Source organism: Suhomyces tanzawaensis (genome assembly GCF_001661415.1).
Source record: "Suhomyces tanzawaensis NRRL Y-17324 unplaced genomic scaffold CANTAscaffold_2, whole genome shotgun sequence".
NCBI classification, from domain to species: domain Eukaryota; kingdom Fungi; phylum Ascomycota; class Pichiomycetes; order Serinales; family Debaryomycetaceae; genus Suhomyces; species Suhomyces tanzawaensis.
Genome location: NW_017963637.1, coordinates 345785 through 367647, shown reverse-complemented (window position 1 = coordinate 367647; position 21863 = coordinate 345785). Strand labels below are relative to the sequence as shown.

At 44.7% G+C, this 21863-nt stretch overlaps 9 protein-coding genes across 9 annotated transcripts; 4 read left to right on the top strand and 5 right to left on the bottom strand.

The window, feature by feature from the left end:
- Positions 1-229: 229 nt before the first annotated feature.
- On the top strand, positions 230-688 carry CANTADRAFT_20177 (mitochondrial 54S ribosomal protein bL21m; the record flags this gene model as incomplete). Its single annotated transcript, XM_020206530.1, has 1 exon — positions 230-688. The coding sequence occupies one exon, from the start codon at positions 230-232 to the stop codon at positions 686-688; it is 459 nt and encodes a 152-aa protein (XP_020065719.1).
- Positions 689-1308: 620 nt separating this feature from the next.
- BCK1 (mitogen-activated protein kinase kinase kinase) lies at positions 1309-6198 on the bottom strand (the record flags this gene model as incomplete). The annotated part of the gene is made up of 1 exon (XM_020207314.1): positions 1309-6198. A coding segment is annotated over exon 1 (4352 nt), but the record flags the coding sequence as incomplete, so codon positions are not given.
- A 200-nt stretch (positions 6199-6398) lies between these two features.
- On the top strand, positions 6399-10478 carry SFI1 (Sfi1p; the record flags this gene model as incomplete). The annotated part of the gene is made up of 3 exons (XM_020209409.1): positions 6399-7349; positions 7509-10068; positions 10300-10478. The coding sequence occupies 3 exons, from the start codon at positions 6399-6401 to the stop codon at positions 10476-10478; spliced, it is 3690 nt and encodes a 1229-aa protein (XP_020065717.1).
- A 113-nt stretch (positions 10479-10591) lies between these two features.
- ECM39 (dolichyl-P-Man:Man(7)GlcNAc(2)-PP-dolichol alpha-1,6-mannosyltransferase) lies at positions 10592-12454 on the bottom strand (the record flags this gene model as incomplete). Its single annotated transcript, XM_020209303.1, has 1 exon — positions 10592-12454. The coding sequence occupies one exon, from the start codon at positions 12452-12454 to the stop codon at positions 10592-10594; it is 1863 nt and encodes a 620-aa protein (XP_020065716.1).
- Positions 12455-13121: 667 nt separating this feature from the next.
- CANTADRAFT_93778 (uncharacterized protein) lies at positions 13122-14677 on the top strand (the record flags this gene model as incomplete). Its single annotated transcript, XM_020211971.1, has 2 exons — positions 13122-13191; positions 13216-14677. 2 exons carry the CDS (start codon positions 13122-13124, stop codon positions 14355-14357), a joined length of 1212 nt encoding a protein of 403 aa, XP_020065715.1. The 3' UTR covers positions 14358-14677.
- A 630-nt stretch (positions 14678-15307) lies between these two features.
- On the top strand, positions 15308-16767 carry TIM54 (Tim54p). The gene has a single exon (XM_020207312.1). It carries the CDS (start codon positions 15336-15338, stop codon positions 16689-16691), a length of 1356 nt encoding a protein of 451 aa, XP_020065714.1. The 5' UTR covers positions 15308-15335; the 3' UTR covers positions 16692-16767.
- Positions 16768-17181: 414 nt separating this feature from the next.
- Positions 17182-17793, bottom strand: DFR1 (dihydrofolate reductase; the record flags this gene model as incomplete). Its single annotated transcript, XM_020209503.1, has 1 exon — positions 17182-17793. One exon carries the CDS (start codon positions 17791-17793, stop codon positions 17182-17184), a length of 612 nt encoding a protein of 203 aa, XP_020065713.1.
- A 637-nt stretch (positions 17794-18430) lies between these two features.
- HHO1 (histone) lies at positions 18431-19286 on the bottom strand (the record flags this gene model as incomplete). The annotated part of the gene is made up of 3 exons (XM_020206529.1): positions 18431-19052; positions 19097-19145; positions 19229-19286. 3 exons carry the CDS (start codon positions 19284-19286, stop codon positions 18431-18433), a joined length of 729 nt encoding a protein of 242 aa, XP_020065712.1.
- Positions 19287-20426: 1140 nt separating this feature from the next.
- Positions 20427-21284, bottom strand: CANTADRAFT_47368 (uncharacterized protein; the record flags this gene model as incomplete). Its single annotated transcript, XM_020209453.1, has 1 exon — positions 20427-21284. The coding sequence occupies one exon, from the start codon at positions 21282-21284 to the stop codon at positions 20427-20429; it is 858 nt and encodes a 285-aa protein (XP_020065711.1).
- Positions 21285-21863: the final 579 nt, after the last annotated feature.

The window sequence follows — 21863 nt, the reverse complement described above, 5'->3', positions numbered from 1 at the left end:
CGTCGTAGTGTCAATGGATGTTGCTATTGTTGCGTTATCAACTTTTAGTACATGACCTCATACAACTGGACTCTGGAGATTGTTCCGCCAATTTCCCGTCCGCCAAATTTGTTGATGTTAGGGAAAATTTTTAATTACACAAAGGGCGTGCGGAAGCTACACACTCACAGCGACAAATTGACTGCCAGGTCAGCTAAGCAAATATCCACAGCCTCTCGATATACACACGATGATTCGAGGATTCATGGGGCTCAACGCCCAGCGGTCGTTCTCTAGCATGTCCCGTTTGGGTAACGCTGCCGTACGCTCTGCCGTGCCCGACCTCCACACCCTCAAAATCAGCACCAACGGCTCCAACCACTTGTACGCCATCTTCAAGCTCCACAACATGCCATACATGGTCACCAAGGGCGACAGGGTGTATTTGCCGTTCAAGTTGAAGAACGTGCAGGTGGGAGACAAATTGAAGTTGAACGACGTCACCACTTTGGGGTCTCCAGAATTCACCTACAACGACAACAAGGGCATCCCCCAGGACGCCTACGAGTTGACAGCCAGTGTGGTGGAGATCACCAGAGAGCCCTACTACGAGGTGTACAGAAAGAAGCAGAGATGTCGTCGGTTGAAGACGTTTCCCGTGGAGCCCTTCCAGACGGTGTTGATGGTGGACGAATTGAAGGTGAACTAGGTGACAGAGCAGCACATATAGACTTGTACATAATGAACGAATCAGATTAAGAGGTGGTGGGGCATAGCACGCTCCTGTAGGTTGCGACCGTCGGGGTATTGGACTAGGAAATTGAGTTTTAGTGCCAGTCACTGCACTTTCCTACTGGGCTATCTTGGTAGGTTGAAGTTAAGTGACTTTTGTCCTGGACTATTGTACTGGGCTATCATACTAGGCTAGTTTAAGTGACTGTGACCCAGGATTATAATACTACAATATTGGAGTGGAGATGAAATAAAGCAGAACTTTACTTCATGAACTGGTATTTTAAGTAGCAATGTGTTAAGACAACCCCAATGTCTATTAAGCACTAGAACTGACAGATCGTACTCGAAGAATTTCCCTGAGGCAATCCACTCGTCTGGGCAGAATATATGAATAGAAACCGAAGCTCACCTTGATAAATTCTCTAATCTAATTTATGGAACAACAGGAGGAGCAAAACCTTGGGCAAACACTCAAGTGACTTCAATCTCTACTTTCCCGGGTCCTGAGAAGAAGTGAATTTGCTAGCAAGTAACGGTAATATCTAGACAAATCTTTCTGACATAATCTACAGTAGTCTCCTTCTATTGTATCCAGAAGTTTTATACCAGATTTTTGTATTTCACTTTTGCATCCTTATAAATTCCAAAAATTTTGAAGAAGTTACACTAATTCTCTTGCAATTACCTAATTATCCCAATGTATATTTTAATACTTATTACCCACTCTAAACCAGCTAGTTGACTACACTTTTCCTCGAGTTGAATTTGATCATCTGCGCCAACTTGGTGTCGGAAAACGAGAAACGTTCTTCGTACTTTACGAATGGATGTGCCAATAGCGTCTTTGCAGTGGGTCTTTCTTCTGGGTCGATGGTGAAGCACTTGTTGATGAAGTCCTTTGCTTCGAGACTGACCAAATGGTCAATATCCTCAGGAATTGGTGGGGCCAATTTAGTTTTACCAATCTTGTAAATGGCACTGATCACGGCCTCATTAGACCATGGACGTTTTCCAGCAAACATTTCAAGCACCACACATCCAAGCGACCAGATGTCCACCTTGGCACTGTAACCCTGTTTTTTGTCTTCTACTATACTGTCAATGACTTCTGGCGCCATCCAGAAAACTGTTCCTTGCATCGACATTTCGGCATTATTGGTGTAGATATCCTGAGACCGTTTGGAAATACCAAAATCGGATATTTTACAAGTACCATCGATTTCAAGCAATAAATTGTCAGCCTTCAAGTCTCGATGCAAAATCCCGTTGGAGTGAAGATACTCCAACCCCAATAACACCTGTTTGGTGATGTACCGAATCAACTGCTCTTCGAACTTTCCAAACGATTTCATACACGAAGCAATAGAACCACCAGCCACGTACTCCAAGAATAAACTGTAGATATTATTCTTTTGTTCGTAGCCCAAGTATTGGACGATATTGACATGATCCAAGTCTTTCATAGTTTTCACTTCTTTATGTAAAGCATCAATACCATCGGAATTTTTAGAGCCTCCCCGTCCTGGATTAACAACTACTTGTTTGACCGCTAACATTTCACCGGTGGTAACGTTTAAGCCCAAGTATACCGCTCCAAAGGAGCCTCTTCCAATCAACTCACCCTTAATCCACGCAAACTCTTCAAACTGTCCATTCTTGTTGTTACGAAGCTTGCTAACAAAGCCCTGCTCGATTTCTGAAGATGTGACTTCCACCACCTTTTGGCCCCACATCTTGGTATTGGATCTGGTAAGACCCATTTGGGAAGTTGGGAAATTAGCCACTTTGTCAGTGTTGACGGTTCGAGGGGACAATTGATGCATTCTCTTACGACGAGCTTCATTCGCAACAATTCTGATCGTCTTCATACGGCGACAATTCAAACCTGGAGCTGTGTTCTCGGAGTAGAGAACCTCGTCCCCATGATCATCTGTGGCCACTTTCACAGGCGAAATATTGGCACTTGAGAAGGTTCTGGAGATTGTTGGCTGTCTGAGAGGCACTATCTTCTGTGTTTGTCCAATATTGACTACTGGTGAATCTGGCGAGTCATCAATGATGGGCTTGTCGAGATTGGTGTATGGGAAATACTTTTCAAGATTATCATAAACCTCTTCAACTGGGGGTCTGACGTCCATCTTGACATCCACCTGGAGATTGGGCCTCTTGGATTGCTTTTTACTCATTGGTTTCATGAAGAAGTCATCATCATCCGGCTTGGCCACCAGGTCTGGAATTTTGGGTTTACTCATAGGTTTCACAAAGAAGTCCTCATCATCATCGTCATCATTTTCTTGAGCTTTACTTGGCTTGACTTGCTTAACGAAGAATTCGTCATCATCATCGCCGTTGTCCATTTTTCTGGACAGAAAATCAGATACATCATCGAAAGTTATCTCGTTCTCATGGAACGGATCAATCTCCTTTGATCCAGCAGATCTGGAGGATGCTTTTGAAGAAAACCTCTTCATCGATCCGTTATATCCCGATGGCTCTTCACCTCTGCCAGACATTTTCTGTCTCAACACAGATTCAGTACGCTTAAAGCTTTGTACCTTATTAAGTGGAGGCGGAGGTGCAGCCCTCTTTGCAATTATACTGCCACTTCTCTCATTTTCAGGCTTCTCTGGGGCAGGATTATCCCGCAAAGTTTGCACAGTAGTGGCAGATATTGGGGATTTCAATTGGTCAGATACCGATGAAGAGTAAATGTTTGGGATCAATTTAGGAGGATTGGTTTCATATGGTGATTTGCGTCTTTTATCAAAGTCAATCACACTTCCTTCTTTTCTGATCACTCTGAACGAGTTATTAGAACGAGCAGACACCGGTGATGCTCTAGGATAATCCTCAAGCTGGGTAGTGTTAATCAGAAGGGTTGAAATCTGCCTCTCGCTATGTCTTTTGTTAGCAGGGAATGGTAATTTGAGTGGAAAGAATTGAGTATCCTGTTTAGGCTTTGTCTCATTGCCAGATTTCCTCCTTCTCATGGAAATATCAAGTGGAAGTCTATCCATAATGTCTTTGAAATTGAGGTAATCGACTTTGGAATCCTTAACATTTTGTAGTAAGTACTGAGGAGTTGCAGGATAGGCCTTTTCATCATTCTCACCAACCATCTCAAACGATTTAGAGTCTGATGATGTAGTAGAGAAAGTATTGGTTCCCAGAGGGGATGCTAGTTCTTGTCTCACAAATAATTTAGTGGCAATCTTCTCTTTCAATAGCTTTAATAAGAGGAGCTCAGGCAAAGCTGCTCCTTCCTTGGAGTCAAATTCTGTCAAGTGAAAGGTGAATTTTCCAATATTTATTAAATCCAAACACCTGACGGTTTTGTCCTTCAACGCTTGGTATGAATCAAAGTCTTCAGGCACAAAGTGGACTTTTGTGTATTGTTGATGGTCCTTCGTAAGTAACACGATGATTTCGTTTTGCCATGCATTTAATGGTTGAGGCAAATATTTTTCTTCAAGTGGCTCAGGCAGCTCTTTCAATGACACTGATGAGGCATCAGTAGACTTGATAGGTTGGAGAACCAAAGTGGTGTCATCAACCGTCGAAACGATAGATTTGCTTGAATCTATGGATTTTCTTTGTTCAGGGTTTACAATAATTTCTTCGGGATTTGAGGCATCACTAATTGTAAATTCTGGCGGAGCCATTCGCTTGATGTCTTTCAAGTTACTGAAAGATCTGTTCTTCATATTTGACCCACTTGTGTTTCGCGAGGACGAGTTCGAGGAGGACGACGACAGGACTTGTTTGACGATCTCAGCTGCTTTATCACCACCATATTTTCTCAAAGTGCTAAGGATACCTCTTCTGGCTGGAATTTCTTTGGCAGAAGTTTGATTCTTCAAAAACGTACCAGAAACAGGTCTGCTGGATTCATTAACAGAGGACGCAGAGTCCCTTGATTCGTTCGAATGGGTTCGAATATGCTTTTTGAAGAATTTATGGTGCGAGGGAGAGACCAAAGTGTCTTTGCTTCTGTTGCTTGGATCCACATATGAAAAGGGCCGTTGCTTTGCTCCAGCCAGTGGGAGGTTTAGCGTGGATGAAGAATCCATTGAAGAAGGTGTAGACAAGGGAAACTTATTAAATATTGGAGTAGATTTTCTAAACTCCGTTTTCATGTTGGAACTATTAGCCGAATAAGGAGTTGGCAATTCATTTGAGCTTTTTCTCGAGTAGAGTTGTTGAGCCGAAGGAATCAGATCATTGTGTGAAATCTCGAGTTTCAACAACTCGATGAATCTCTCTACCGATGAGTATTCGTCGAATGTCAAAAACTTAGTGAACTGTTTCCAGATGATAGAATCTTTTTCGAAGTTACTCAACTCAAGAAACCGATTACCAGAAATCTCGTTTTTCCTAAATGTTTCCTGCCAGGAAGAATTGAAGTTGTGGTGCTCTAACCATCTGAGAACATTGCCTATTTGCCAACGATTAGAGGGGTTTACTAGTGGGGACTGGGTATTCATAGCGTAGCGTACAAACCTCTTGTCCTTGTTTTCCTTCTCAGACGATTGGGTGATAGTAGATGCAGATGAGGCGGTGGAAATAGTTGAAGTTTCAGAACCATTCCTTGCATGTATTTTCTCATTGGAAAGCGGAGGACCCTCTAATGGTCTGGGATCAGAGGGAATTCGTCTGATCGACGACTCGTGTGACCTAACGTTGTCCAAGTTATATTTTGCCAATTCAACGGAACTATTACTATAGTTATAGCCACCAATAATCAGGCCAATAGCATTTGAGCTGAGGCTGGTGGATACTGAATTCTGAGGGGAGTCCTGCTTGAAGGTTTCACGGTTGGGAGATTCGATGATAGGACCGATCTGGTGGAGAGGGGGCAAAAATAGAGGGTAGGGAGGGTCAGATGTTGTCAGGAACTGGTTGCTGGAGTCGTTCTGTTCCGAGAAGCTAAATGTGGTATCTTCCTCCAATTTTGGCGTCAACTCACGGTCTGGTATGGGATCATAGTGCATTGATTTGTGTCTGGTGGTATGTGTGGACTCCGATGGCTTAGGTCTTGATTGTTCATTTTTCTCCTCCTTGTTTATCGAGAAGTCGAAAAAGTCTGGAGATGGGATTTCATGGAAGCTAGAGGAGAGACGGCTTCCGGTATGGTAGTCGTTGGGTCGGTATAGATCTTGGGCGCTGTGTGAGGATGTAGGAAGCCGTTCTGCGGAATAGGACGGTCTAGCAGTCACTATTCCGTCAGAAAAATTGCGGTGGGGGTAGCCTGATTCGTTGTTCACACTGAGACGGGAGCCGTTGTTGTTCACAAACGGGAGCTTTATCCTCTGCTGGTCATAACTGGTCGATCTGCGTTTGTCCTGGTTGTCTCTGGGGATGGAATTGGGATACATCGCAGGCTAATTTGCGATTTGAGGCTTAGTAGAGCGATGTCACTCGTTGGAGCTGCACTTGGCCTAAGGTGTGCTGTGGTAGGTTTCAGGGAAGATCTCCCGTTCAGAGATGTCTAATAGTTGCAAAGTGAAACGGTTCCTAGATTGAGTTTATAATTAGACAGGTTATTCGGGAGGACAGGCACGTGAAGAATTCCCCGTGACGCATTTCCGAGGGCACAACCATCTGGTTCTTTCCTTCACAACCCAGCTGCCAGCTCCAGTACTCTCCTCAGACGGCACAGCCCCAGTCTGGACTCTCCTCGTGCGATGTCGGACCCCCTCCCCGACCTACTCCACAAAACCCTCAAGAATCTCCACCAACTACACACCCACCAAGACCACCACACCTATGAGCCCCTTCTCCGGGAGTCCATTGCCAACGTGATCCAGGTGATCAACTACAATGATAAGTCGTATAACAGGCTCAGGTTGAATAGCACCAGCTCGTCGCAGTCTGACGCGTCGTCCACACTTGATATCCTCTACTATTCTCCCTCCGATAGGGCGATAAACTCACTCACAAATGTCAACATCGTCCAGTTCATCCAGTCGTTCAACCAGCACGAGGTGCATTCGAACCACTCGGTGCTCGAGCTGCTCGTAGAGCTTCTCTCCAAAATTAAGGGCAAGCGGCCCATCCGAATCAAAGACTCGTACTCGTTGATCTTTGGCAAGCTCTCCACCCTCATCCAGTTTTTCATCAAGTTCCAGGCCGATTCAGAGTCAATGCTCGTGGATTTCATCCAACGGTGTGCCATGGAAGAGCTCCGCTTTTATTCCAGTATTCAGTCCCAATTGGACAGTCTTGACGAGCAGGATACACAGAATATTGCCGATTTTCTAGACAGCATCATCTTGAACGAGGTCGAAGACGAACAGAACGAGCAAGATTCAATTTTCAGCTATGAGAACGATCACCAGCCTGTAACATCCCTGCAAAAATTCCTGAGCAGTGACCCCGATTTGGATTACTTGTACGGTGCCTTCCTCAAGATCCTCAGCTTCAAATCTCCCCTCGAAAGGGACTACAAGAACTACATAAGAATCATGATTAATTTGTTCAAAAGACATGCCAACGTCGAGTTCATGGAGGTAGACAGCTTTGAGTACAAAGAGATGAAATTGAACCAGGTGCTCAATTTTTTTATGTCTGATTCAGAAGGATTTCGAATCTTACCAGAGCTGTTCAAAGATGTAAATTCCAGAGTGTTCTCGGAAGTAGCAATTTTTCCTGAGATGAAAATCGATAATCAAAATCCGATACTACTCGAAACTCCTTCACAGTTGGTGAATGAATCTCCTCACCCCCAAAACTCCATGAGTGAAAGAAGTCTTCAATATCCTAGTTTCTTGACTTCATCCGAATCAATTGACGAGCCAACACTGAACCACCCGTATTCTAAAGAGGACCAGATTAGATTATACAACAACCTCAGGCACATCATTCCATTGTTGAATGAATTTGATTTGAACTTCAACAACAAATTTCCTTCAATGTTCAGGTACTACTTAAAGTTGATGTATGAAGATTTGCCCACATTGTCTGTTTCCTCAGATCTCAAATTCGTAGATACTATTGTGCATTTGGTTAATTCTATTGTTGACTATGAGAATGAAGAGGACACGGAAGACATCAATATAAAGCAATCCGTAACCAGATTTCATGGAGTTCATCTCAAACTTTCAAGTACACCTGGGACAGATGCGACACTTTTAATGCGATTGGCAGCTTCAGAGTACAACAATCATGCGAGTATCAAACGATTGGCGTTTGCCAATTGGTCCAAGAAATTCTTGAATGTTCAAACATTGTGGGATAGATATCATACCAGTTGGGCTCAAAATGAGAATAAGCAAATACAGAAGGCCCAGCTACAGAAGTGGTTTGGAAAACGACTTCTCTTCAACACATTAGAAGTAGAGGCATCCAAATATTATGAAAACGTGTTACTAGATAAAAAGTTCAAGTCTGAATGGTATCAAAAATTATCAGATCATAGGGAACTCACTGAAATAGCTAACAATGCGTTCTTGAAAAGGTACTTCATTAGCTGGTCTAATGGTGCACAGAGAATGAAGCAATTGCAAGCCAAGGCACAAAGGATGGATCAAATCACAGTGCAATCCAGTGTATTTGTTCAGCTCAAAAGAAGCCACAATCATAAAATTGAGCTCCAAAAGATTGCTAAAAGTCTTGCAGATAAGTTTACTCTCTCTAGAAATGAGCAAATACTAGTAAGGTTCTGGAATTTATGGCACCAGAAGCTACCTATTGAGCACGAATTGGGGGAGAATAAGCTAGCAATATTATTCATGTTAGAACGTAAGTGGATTCAAACTCGGTTCTTTAAAATCTGGAAACAGATGCATGACCTAGAAAAAGGACTCAAAAAGTCTCAGGTAACAAACAATACACTCTTGCTCACATATGTGTTTGAAAATCACTGGAAGAGGAAACTAGTTCTTTCTCAAAAGGCCAACGCAATGAGGAAGAGCAAAGAAGTCGAGTTGAAGAGGCAAATATTTTATCACTGGAAGGCGAAGAAAGGACAAATTGAACTAGCTGATAGCGTTCAAAGAAACCATTTGTTGAAATCTGCATTGAGGCAATGGAAATTGAACAATACTCTTCGTGTATTTCAACAAAACTCAGAGCATTCAGTAATTGATATGAAGAATTGTCTTAAGAAATGGTTATTGAAGTACAAGCTTCATAATTCCCTAAGAAGAAAGGACTTAGACATTCAGGATAAGATTTTAACGATTTGGACAGCAAGAAAAGATGAAAAAGTCGAATTAGCAAGGAGATCCCACCAATTTGAAAGATATTCAAAACTTCAGGATAGCTTTACCCGTTGGCTCTCAGCTACCAAAGATGTAATGGAATACGAAGCTACTGCCGACTTGAACTTCCAAAGAAAGTTCTACAACAAAATTATACAGCAGCACCATTTAATCGATTATCAGCTCAATCGGAAGGCTGACAAATTTTTGGCCACTGGAGTTTTTGATGAACACTTCATTACAGCCATGGCATTAAGCAGATGGAAATCAAAGTATGGTGATAGATTCGAAAGTAAGCTGCTATTGAAAATTGCCAGCTTCGAGCAGAAGATGAGAAATCCAAACTTGTTGTCATTGATGATTCGTCAGTGGGTTAATCGCTACAATGAAAAACAGGCAAAGCTTAATGAACTTGATGAAAGGTATGCCCAGTTTGTAAGAAAAGCTAGATCAAAGAAGCAATATTTCAGTGTTTGGAACCAGAAAACAAATGCTAAGTTGATACTACTCGAGGAGGCCGTTTCTTTTCAAAATTCCGTCCTACTCAAAAAATTCTTGTTGATTTGGTATGATCAATACATAAACAAAGGGGTATATCTTGGAGAGGTTGCTGACAATCTAATCGACAACAAGCAGTTTCAACAGGTACAGTCTTTGCTCAGTCGATGGTCAATGAAGTATATGAAACTAATTCAAAGAAACAACCAGAGTTGTGATATGTTCCTCGAAAAATGGCAAAATGCAAAATTAAGGTCGATCTTTGAATTATGGTTGGTAAAACTCAGAGAAGCAAAGGACAATCTAGAAGATTTCCAGAATGCAGATACAAGTATGATCAGTAATCACTCACCCTTGGCAAATAAATCTTCGCGAACAAACACTCGGTCAGAGGAAGATCCTAACTCCAGTTATTTGTTCACTCCGTTGAAGCAACAAGTTCATGGTAGATTACTATTCACTCCCAAAACTAATAGAATAAGTCCTACCAAACTTCAAGAAACAAACCAACGGATCAAAAATGAAAGAATCGATGCGTTGAGGAAACATTTTGGAAGAGCAAAGGGGACTTCAACTCCTCGATCAAATATTAGTACTCCAAAGAAGAATACAGGTAACGATCTTAGAGTGATCTCACCTTCTCGACATATCGAGAGTCTCAGCGGGTCCAGATACAAGAGCATGATTCCTAAACCTTCGGCATCAAAGCCAAGGCCACGGCCAGTGCAATCAAGGGATGATGGTTCGACAAAGGCTAAAACTTATGCAAATGTTATACCTCCAAAGCCTCCCAACTTTCAGCCTATAAAGCCCGAGGAGGATTATCCGATGGATGTATACTCGAATAGTTCCGATTTCCTCAGTCAGTCTTCGCATACTGTGATAGAGGATGAGAAAACTGTCATTGAAAATGCTAAGAAATTAAGAAGAATCACTCCGATAATGTTTCCTACCGAAGAGGAGGGAAGTCAGCCTAAGTTCTCACCTGTCAAGAAATTGAGGGAAAGGTTGCGCAACAATTTAATCACGGTTGCACCTTCTCCAGATGACGAGTATTCCTTTTGATGAAAGCCAACAATCAAGGGGGCCTTGAGTACGTAAAAGTTTACTCAGAATACGTTTATTATTTAGATTTGTATCATTTTTCAGCTTACTATATGAGCAAACTGCAAAAGATGCTAGTTTTCTTCGAGGTGGTCGATCTCGGCATTGACAGCTTCCTTAATGGCCTCAGCTTCAATTTCATGGGTCTTGCCCTCTTCGAATCCAACTTGGGCTTGGTCTTTGTACATATCCCCACTTTCAATCACAAGGTTTTCATCCTTGGCCAATCTATTGTAAACATACAAGTAGTCCTGTGTAACAACAAGGGATCTCAAGATATTCTTCAACGTTTTGGACTCTCCTTCCTTTAATTCTTCAATAACGGAAAAGACGAACTTGAATAATTCGTCGGAATCAGATAATCTTCTGACCAAACTGATAATTGGACCGACTTGCAAAGCTCTATAAGTAGGAACGGTGTGAATTATTTCCCAGTTCTTCTTTTCAAAGACTAATACTGCACCATCTGAAGTTCCAATCTCTGGGATGGGGTTTTCCTTAACCAAGATTTGAATGTCATTCCAAATGTTGGATAATTCTTCACGTCCTTCGGTCTTATCATAGGTGACATACTCATCATGAATTTGTCCAAATCTGTTAATGCCAGTCATACAAGAGGCAGTATCCAAGTGAACAACCACGCTGCTGTTTGCATATGTGGAATCAATGAATGAGTTAACAAATGTCAAGGCTTGACCTCCTGGGTAGTTGTAGCTTGAAACATATCCCATTAACAACGACAAAATGGCACTGACAAAAATACCAAAAACAGTAAGGAGTGTGAAAATTTTGCTGGACAAACTGAAGCTCCATTTATCAGTGATACCTGCAAGACCATTGGCGGCTTGAAGGGTGAAAATAGGAACCACGTAGACAATAAATCTCCATTCCTTATGTGGTTGGAACGACATAGCAGCAATGTATAAAAGGGAAGAAACGAAAAGGATTCTTAACGAGTTCTTGGCTGGGGACTGGTTCTCCAAAAATTTCCCGTCATCGGTAGCTATCTTCTCTCTAGTTTCATCTGAAGCTGGATCATTGATCAAACCAGGAAGAGCCAACAATAAAATGATTGGAGGTCTGAACAATTGCCAAAGGTAGTTGTTGAAATAAGTAGACCATGGCAGAACGCCCCATTGAGCCGATTTTCCATCAACAATGTTGAAGAAGAAAGACGACAATTCAGGCAACAATTTCTGGTTCCAGAAGTAGGAATCGATGGCAAACGACAGGAAACCACCTAAGAGCGTACCAACAGCCAAGAAGATAACGTTGAGAATGAGGTTGGACTGGCCATAGATCAAAGAGGAAACAAATGCAATAATCACGGCGAATACCCCCACTTCCAATCTGAAAATTATGCCGATAAAGGCCAACCAAGTCAATCCAGTGGTGTCACCTTCAAGAATCTTTGATAAGCCAAGCAAGACACCTGGCAAGGCGATGAAATTGGGCAAGGTTCTGGAGGAGTAGAACAATAAGTGGAACTGACTGAGAAGTAACACCAGGTACCAGAACCCAATAGTACCTTTAGTTTGGCCCTTTCCTCTGACGTTGATTTTGTTGACACTGTTTCTGATTCTGATCAAGCCGTAGGCGTTGAAAAGGCCCAAGAGTCCTCTGACCAAGCCTGCCAAGTTCTCTTGGGTTCTTTCGTGGAGCAAGTTGTAGCCCACGAGCTTAGTGAGCCAATTGATGTATTTAGCAGCACCAGCCAAGATCAAACTGCCCTCGAAGGATCTGGGAACCACTCCAGGGAAGTTGATATGGTCGTAGTTGTCCAAAATGGCCTCTTGGGGAAACACTCCGTAGTTGAGGATATCATGGATGGCCTGGATATTGAACGATTCCTCGACTTTGGTGAATGGAGCTATGGACAAGTGATAGCCGATGACCGCCAACAAGGCAGCGTCCAAGTATACGTTGTATTTTAGCATTGTGGTGACCAGAAAGTGGAAGTCTGCCAATTTATATCCATTGATCGTACGGCGCGGTTAATGCTGAGGCGAATTGGGCTATCGCGATCAAGTCCGGAGTACTGAGAATGGGAATATCTGGGCCAATGAGCAGCAGCCAGGGCTCAGAGAGATGGACGACCTGAACAGTCATCTAATGGCACGTTTGGCCTCGTTTGGACCCTTTTGGAACTATTGGAGCTGCTGAAGCGCCATGGCTGGGGCGTCAACCAGAATGTTGCAACAAATGAGATCGCCCAGAAGAAGTTAGTCCAGTGTTTTTGGGGAAAAACGGCCGGATGATGGATTTCTGAGTGCCTTCCAAGTCGATCCAGCTGGCTTCATCACTCTTCCCCAGTATTGGTAGTCTAGGAAGCCACTTGTTAGTTTTCTTGTCCCATGGAACTTGGCTGCCAAAGTGGGTACTAGTTCTACTCTCCCCAAAAAGGCCACCGGAAAGTCGAAAAGAACACCACAGCAATGCCAAAATCACAAGAGTGCTTCAATGCCTACCAGGAACAGTCCTCAGGTCCAAGCTTCAGGATAGTCCATCACTCTTCTCCAGGCTCTTTCAACCAGATCCATTCGCGGCTCGCACTACTCAGATCAGCCGCAACTTTCTGGTACTACCCACCACACTATCCTCACCATGGACGACATACCACAACTCGTGACAGAGCTTCCTGCCGATGGCACGATCCCCTCCGAACGCAGCACGGGTGCCATCGTCCCCGAGGCTCCAGCTCCATCCGTTTCCTCGTCAGACCCTACCCGCAAGATCCCAGTCACCATCATCACCGGGTACTTGGGGTCAGGCAAGTCCACCCTCCTCGAGAACATCGGCAAAACGTCCAAGAAGAAGTTGGCCATTATCCTCAATGAATTTGGGGACTCGTCAGTTATTGAAAAGTCCGTCACTATCAAGGATACCGAGAAAAGCGAGTCCATCCAAGAATGGTTGGATCTTGGAAACGGATGCTTGTGTTGTACCGTCAAGGACAACGGAGTAGTGGCAATCGAACAGTTGGTAGAAAAGTCCAAGGACAGAATCGACCATATTCTCTTGGAGACCACCGGAGTGGCCGACCCTGCTCCTATCGCCAAAATGTTCTGGCTCGACGAAGGCTTGTCCTCCAACATCTACATCGACGGTGTGGTTACTGTCGTTGACTCCGAGCATGTGTTGAAGTGTTTGGACGATGTCGGAGGCCATTGGCATCGGGAGAACAACCATGTAAAAAATGCACAAACTACAAACGTGGAGGACTTAACCGAGGAGGAATTGCAACAGGAAGAAGAACAACTCCAAGAAGGTATCACCACCGCTCATCTTCAAATTGCATTAGCTGACACTATCTTGATCAATAAGTATGACAAGCTCCAGGATAAGGAGAAAGAAGTGCAGGCAATCACTGACAGAATTAGAAGCATCAATGGAACTTCACCCATCTACACAACCAGCTTTGGAGATATCGAACTTGATCTCATCTTGGATCTCCATGCATATGAGGGAGACGTTACTAAGGTCAGTAAATCATTGTTATCTAATTCTGCCAGCTTCCACGATTCTCGTATTTCCACCGTTACTTTGGAGTTTCCTTTCCTTGCAAGTGAAGAGCAGTTTGATCAAATAGAGTCATTCCTCCAGTATATCTTATGGGAAAATAAGATCAATGACAAAGAAGTTGAGATCCATCGTTTGAAGGGATTATTAGTACAGAAAGACCCAGAGATCGTCAAGGTCGTCCAAGGAGTAAGGGATACTTACGATACAATCGAGGGAGGAAAACTTTTGGATGGTGTGAAGAGCAACAAATTGGTGTTGATTGGCAAAAATCTCAATCAGGAGGACCTAAAGATAGAGTTGTATAAGTACTTGAAGTAGGCGTCATACTTTCTCAACAAATTATAAACATGATTCAGTGGAGGATTATATATCACGCAAGGTGCATGTGGTTGTCAAAATTTGCAAAGGAAAATAGCTATAAAATATCAGCTCTAAGCACCTTCCCTCTATTATATTATTGCATAGCTGATACTATTCTTGAAGACATTTGCTATTCGCAAGTAAAGAATATTCCTGAAATCACCAAGCACGTATTACTACATTTCAGCACACTATAAAATCATTGAACATGGGCACCCTTCAGATCATTACGTCACCGTAGCTCTAAATAGTTAAAAATGATAGTTCATAATATAAATACATACGTAGTATAATCTATGGTATCATATTGCAAATTAGTGTGTAATACCATCTGTATTTAGTCATTAATTATCCTTGATAAATAAAGTACACATAACACCAGAGTAACTGTCATAATACTCACGTATTTAGCATACAGGTCCTATTCTTTAACTCCTTTTTTTAACCTTGAATACCAATTAGTAAATTTTCAAATTCACACTCATTCTTCACTACTATGGAAATTACCCCATCTTATGAGAAAATATCCACATTGTTCTTGAGATGAGCACTATCAAGAACACCACCAAGTTACAATCCTCAGTGCCCTACTTTTTGTCATTTTTTTGCTGCTAGGTCCTAGTACTAAATAGGATTGTATGTGTATTACCACCACTTATCCACTTCAGGTCGCACACCCCACAATCCTAGTGAATCCAGTTCGATTTTCTGGATATTTATTAGGAGAAATATTCTAGACGAGCGCTACAGTCTAACCAACTACTGTTCCGGCGATTCACTTGCTGGTGTAATTGTAACATATTCACGAGCCAGGCTCGTATCTCGTATTCTCTCGCCAGAGCTCCACTATACACTAGGCGTTACATCGGTGTGCGCACGTCCCCGTATTGAACATTTTTCTACCCAGCTCTGGATTCCATACCTGACCAACAGACCATGGCTGAACCCAACCCCCCCGAAAAGCCAGTGGCCCCAGCGGAGCCCGTCTCCAAGCCACCTCCAAAAGCTCCCAAGAAAGGATGGTCAAATCCTGCTTTGAGAATGTTGGGAGTCCCACGAATTTCATTACCCTCCAGAAACTGGATGATCTTCTGGACCGTTTTGGGTAGTCTTGGAGGAGGAGTGGCCTACGATAAGTACCAGCAGAGTCAAATCAGAAAGAAGTGGATGGAAGAAGTTAAAGTTTTGGGGGAACAGATATACTCGTCCGACAAATTGCCTAGAAAGTTGACCATCTACATCGCCCCTCCACCCAACGACTTCCTTGATTCTTCATACAGAATATTCCGCAAGTTCGTCAAGCCTGTGTTGAACGCCAGTGCCTTGGACTATGACATTTTCACTGAGAACAGACAGGGAGATATCCGTGCCACTGTGGCAAAGAAGATCAGAGAGATGAGACTTGCCCAGCTCGAGAAGCAGAAGGCAGACGCAGAGGCCTTGAAGCAAAAGCAATACAACAAGTCGTGGACCAAGTTCTTCAAGGAGGATGTGCCTGCCTTCTTCACGAGATCCAAGAAACAAAACGACGACGACGACCATCTCGTAGCCAGAACCGAGTTGTACAGTGCCAAGGACGTGTTAGGATTGTACCAGTACGTGGATACCATCGAACCCCACAGTGAGGACGAATTCAATGTCCAGACAGCTGGAGGAGTCATCTGTATCGGAAGAGGTGCGTACAAGGAATACTTGACTGGAGTCCACGAAGGGCTCTTGGGACCATTGGAGAAGCCACAGGAGTTGATTGACGAAGAAATACGAGTTGCTGAAGAGAAGCAGAAAAAGAGGGAGGAAGACGAAAAGAATGGAGTCAAAACAAGCACCGACGACGACGACGACGAGGACGTAGAAGGAGGCAAGAAGAAAAAGGACCCCGTGACCAAGCCATTTATAACACCAGAACAGTACGCTGCTGCCCAGCTCGCTCCAGAATTAGACTTGTCAAAGGTGGTCACCGACGACAACCACATTCCAGTGTTGTTTGAACAGCCAGTTTATGTGTACCCAGTGCCAAATCTTTTGGGATTCTTGACGATCCCCAGAAAGATCTACAGATACTACACTACCAGAGAGTTGGCTGACGACTATGGACACAGAACCACCGCCATTTCGTTCAACAAAATCAGGCCTTTTGAGTACAAGGACGTATTCCAAGCCAAGGAAGAGGAGTTGGACTGGCCAAAGAAGTGGGTTGAAACTGGCAAGACCAAGAACTCCGAGTGGGTTCAGGAGTTGGCTGTGGACGAGCGTGTCACCAGTAGAATGAGGGTATACGATCATGAGTTGTAGAGCTACGGAGGGTTGTGGTATTTATTGAAGATGTAAATAGTGTAAATAAACCACCAGACACGATTATGTGTGGATTGAGGTAATGTAGATGGGGTGAATGAACCCCAGTTGGTAGAACTTTAGATGAGTGAATAGGACGCACTTAATGGATGTTGAAGCAGAATGCAACCTCTACATTCGAACAAGGTTCACTAGTATAATTAAAACATGAGAACTATTGATGAAATATTGATGAGTTATTTGATGGAGGAGGTGTTATTTAATAGCTCTGGTGAGTCATTCTATTGAGAAGCGATGACGAAATGCTAGTGACCATTTGCCGGAGTGACGATTATGCAAACAAAGCAAACCAAATCGCCAATTGAATACCATCCATCACTCAACGATCAACTCTTTATCTAGTCCACAAGCTGCCAGCGAACAGCTCGCGACGGTCAGCTCATTTTCTGGCCAGATGTTGCCATTTGTAGCCATCATTGTCAACATCCACTCATTTCCTGGTCCAGAGAGTGTAGTTATAGACAAAATTGCCCTCCTCGATATCATTTTCGAGCTCAATATCTCCTATGAAAGACTGAAGCTCCTTCTGGGGACGTTTCTCCCACACAGCACTTCCCTCAAACAAGGGGAACCCCAAAAACGTGTCGACCTCCACCGGTTCTTTGGCATCGATCTCAGTCACCAACAAGTGGGACACAGCCGGGTCGTTGACAAGCTCGCGGTAGATTTCAGCACCACCTATAATGAATACCCGTTGGATCTGTTTGGCGATGCTGGTGCCGTAGGACTGGAGCTGCTCCAAGGACTTGTCGATGGAGTTGGCGTGGATGACGTTGTTGTCGACCATCTCGTTCTTGAACGACCGTGACAACACCACATTGACTCTGTCCGGCAATGGACGGAACTTCGACGGTATGGACTCCCAAGTGCGGCGACCCATGATCACAGCATTGATGCCAGTACCAGTTGTTCTGGTGGTGACATCTTTGAAGTAGCGGATTTCCTTTCTGAGTCTCCAGGGCATTTTTCCGTTGAGGCCTATACCGCCGCTGGGACGGAGGGCGGCCACGATGATGGCAATGGTGGGCTTGAACTCGGACATGGTAGTGTGTTTGTTGGGGTCATTCCCACACGCGTATCTATGCGATGGTGGGTGTGGGTCACGTGCGCTGTGATAGCTGCAACCGCGATTTGCAACAATCGCTAGGCGGGAGTTATGGACGGGATGAATGGATCCATTGGCAGGAGAACACGATCGAGGGGTGTTGAGGCAAGGATTTTTCAGGAGTATGGCGTGAACCTGATTATTAGAGACCCAGACTATTGCAGCAAGGGATTTTCGATAAAGGGTGCATTCGTGATCTGCATAGTCAAATAACGACCCAGAGTATAGTAAGGTTTTAATAAAGTCTGAATTAACTCCCAGAGTGTTGAGTCTTTCGCCGCAAAGCCTGAAACGATTATAGTATTGGAATCCTATATCCAGACTGATATCTGAACAGTTGCTTATTATTGAGCATCTACATCACATAGTACATGGTGGATGATTAAACATATAAAATACACACAAGTCAAGCGGGAGAGAATAAAACACTAGTAACACAAGGAACAATTGAATCGAGACACCCACAAGGGTGGGGGCCCCATCTGGCGAGCGTCTGGAGAGGTTCGAGAGGCCGAGATAACAAAAGAACCGTCGCTTGACAACTTAATATACAGTTGGAGAGAAAGGAAGACAGCTACTTAGCGGCCTTCTTGGCGGTCTTCTTGGCAGCGACCTTCTTGGGGGCAGCCTTCTTGGTGGCAGGCTTGGTGACCTTTCCAGCAGCCTTCTTGGTGACCTTCTTAGGGGCAGCCTTTGTGGTCTTGGTGGTCTTGGTGGTCTTGGTGGTCTTTGGTGCAGACTTAGGCTTGGTCACCTTGGCTGCCTTGGTAGATTTGGTGGTTTTGGTAGCCTTGGTCTCCTTCTTAGGAGCCTTTTTGGCGGTGGTTTTGGTGGTTTTAGCCGTGGTCTTGGATTCTGCCTTCACGGCCTTGGCCTTACTGGCCTTTGGCGCCGTCTTGGTCTTGGTTGCTTTTGGCTTGGTCTCTTTGGTGGCCTTTGCCTTGGTCTTGGTAGCCTTTGGTTTGGTGACCTTGGCTTCCGACTTGGTAGGGGATTTGGACGACTTGGTCACCTTAGCGAGCTTGGCCTCAAGAACGGGAACCTTCTTGGCTAATTTGACAGGTCCAGATGGGCCCTTTGGTTGCACGAACTCTTCGGCCTCCACACCCTTTCTCAACGCAGTGTTGAAGAGGGCATCGAAGTTGCCAGCAGTGAGGTTATAGTTGGACTGAACATACTTCTTGAGGGCTTGGCGACTGGACGTTAGTAGTGAGTGGAAAATTCAATCAGGGGTACTTACGAAGAACCGTTTCTTTCCTTCAAGGTCACAATTGCCGATTTGATCATGTCTGGAGTTAGTATCGCTCAAAAGGGGCCACAATTGGCCCGGAACCTGGGAAAATTCGAGGACTCCCAATCCACAGTTACATACCCTTATAGGACACTTTTGGAACCGGAGTGGTCTTGGATGATTTTGTTTTAGGAGCCATTGGTGAGTTAACGAAGAGAAGTAGTGACCTCAAAATTAATTCGGGGCGCACCTCACAACAAATAAATCATAACAAACGCCAATAGTGAGAATTGGTGTGGGAGTTTGGTGAGCGGCTGACGCGAGGAAACCGTGAAACGGGAAAGCTACATCGAAGTGGGGCTAGCATGAAACGAGACGAAAAGCCTACAACGAGCACCAGTCACATGCCAGCAACGAATGTCTACCATGGTACTCGGACAGGAATTCGCTGCTTGATGTACTCTCGGGAGTTCACGTCTAGTTTCAGGCATCGGTGCGGGTGATTAGCGCGACGTTCCAGAGTGGGACAACTCGTCTTTCCCAACTATTCGCACTTTCTAAATAGATGGAATACTTCCTGGGGATTGCTTAACTCCAGGCGGAAAATAGTGACTCTCCTGTTCCCTAGGAAAGGTGTCGTTTGGGAATGTTTAATAATATTGTAAGCCTTTTAATTATTTCCCTCCCTTCTTAGTCATTTTGACGTATGACTGCACTATCACGCAGTTTATCAAGATATATACATTAAGGCGTGGGTTGTTGTTACGCAAACAAGGTGTTACTAGTTATAAGGTACTATAAACTACCATAGATTAATACACGGATTGCAGTATTGCTAGTTATTATAACTACCGGATTAATACACGGATCGCAGTATTGCTAGTTAATATTACCGAAAGTTAACAAAAGGAATGTAGCGGATTTTGAAGCAACCCTCAATCCACATCCCCTATACCCACCAACCGCTTGTTCTATGGTGTATATCTTAATTTCACCCTCATATTCTCATATCCGTTCCTATTATTAATTATCTGGTATCCGGAATTCAATACACTTCTACAGTGAAATTTCTAGCTATCAATAAGCATCCTAAGACTTGAGCGACATAGCCCTTTGAATTATAAATGGTTAATGGAAGAACCTAGCAAAGTTGAATCCAGGGGCGGCGTGTCCTATTCTTGGGAAAATCGGAACGGCAATCCCGGGTTACATTCACTAATCGTCTATAATTTGGGTGCAACAATCCACCTTAACCCACGCGACATTTACTAGTGCTCGCAGAATTACAGCCGCGATAACAGTTCAGCACTCGATTGTACTATATTTGAGCCTATATACACTATGGACACACCTCTTGCTCTACCCATTGCTGGTAACTGTCCCTTTCGTAAACCAACCTTCTATCCTTATCCAACTCATACAAATCTACGTGGTCAATGAACATGGCCACCACCGCGAAGTTCTTCAAGCCGTCGTCCTCCTTTTTACCGTCGACGCCCCTTCTGATGGAGTCGATTTTCTTCTGAAGCTCGTCGTTCATCGGCAGCAACGGCGTGGGCTTGCGGAAACTCTTCTTGAGGTTTTTGGAGAGCGCCTTCCACTGTCTGACCCGCTCGGCCTCCCACTCCTCGAGGCTGGGCGCCTGGTACTGGAACCTGGCGAGGTTGGTGTATGACAAGTCGACTGTCGACAGCGACATCTGCGACGCCAAGCCAGGAGAGCACAAACTGGAATTTATGGGTGTCTTCTGGGGCGACACTGGCTTGACGGAGCCGTTGCCAATGACGAGACTCTCTTCGCTGGCGTTGGAGGGCGTGGCCAAGCTGGAGCTCACGATTCGATCGTTGCTTATGACGGGGGTGTATGTGTCGTCGACAATACGGGCTTTGCCTCGGAACCGGAACTGTTTATTGATCTTGGGAAACCAGTACACCGCTTCAAACCGGTCGTCGTGGAGGAGTTCCTCGTACTTGGCCATTCTCTTGTCGGTGGTGAACGTCAACACGTTGCTGGACTTGTCGTCGAAGAGCCAGCCACGGTGGATCAACGTTCTGTTCTTGGGGAATCCACTGTGCGAGTCCACGGTGGCTAGCTGGAAAGCAACAAACGGAGGGCTGTTTTCGTTGAGACTGTGTTCATTCTCGATGGCCTGGGCAAACGTAGGCACCCATGGGGCCATGTGGTGCATTTGGTGCATTCCTCTAGTGGTACTAGAAGTCGATGGTGGATTAAGCCTCGAGTGACCTTTATCCTTTTGCTGACAGCTTACGCTAGATGGGTCCACGTTGGCGGGCTTTTGTGTCACCGCCAGCGAGTAATTTTTGGAAGGGAGACGGGCCGGCACAGCGAGGCCGCCTGTGGGGAAGATGGCTCGGAAAAACGTGGGAATGGCGGCTGGGGCTGGCTGGCGACGCCGGCGACGTTCCCGATGGCTACACCAGTACTGACGGTGCCAAGGGCCAGTTGTGGTGGTGAACTGGGACGGGAGTGGTCACGTGCCGCTATCAATGCGATGGCAAGGGACAATGGTGGGAATAGTGGGGAGTAAGCGAGCTGGCGTTGTCAGGGGCAGCGTGGGCGGGTCATCTGGCGTTGTCAAGAGATACTGGGGGGAGTGGTTCGTCCTGGGGGCGACCACTACGGCAATTACGGATGGTCCTCGTGGAGGGAGTATGGGGGACGGAATGTCGCACAAAGCGATAATACTATCTGGAGCCACTGGCATCGCAAAAATAGCCAGAAACAGCGGGAAGAAAGAATAGGGCAAGAAAGAGCG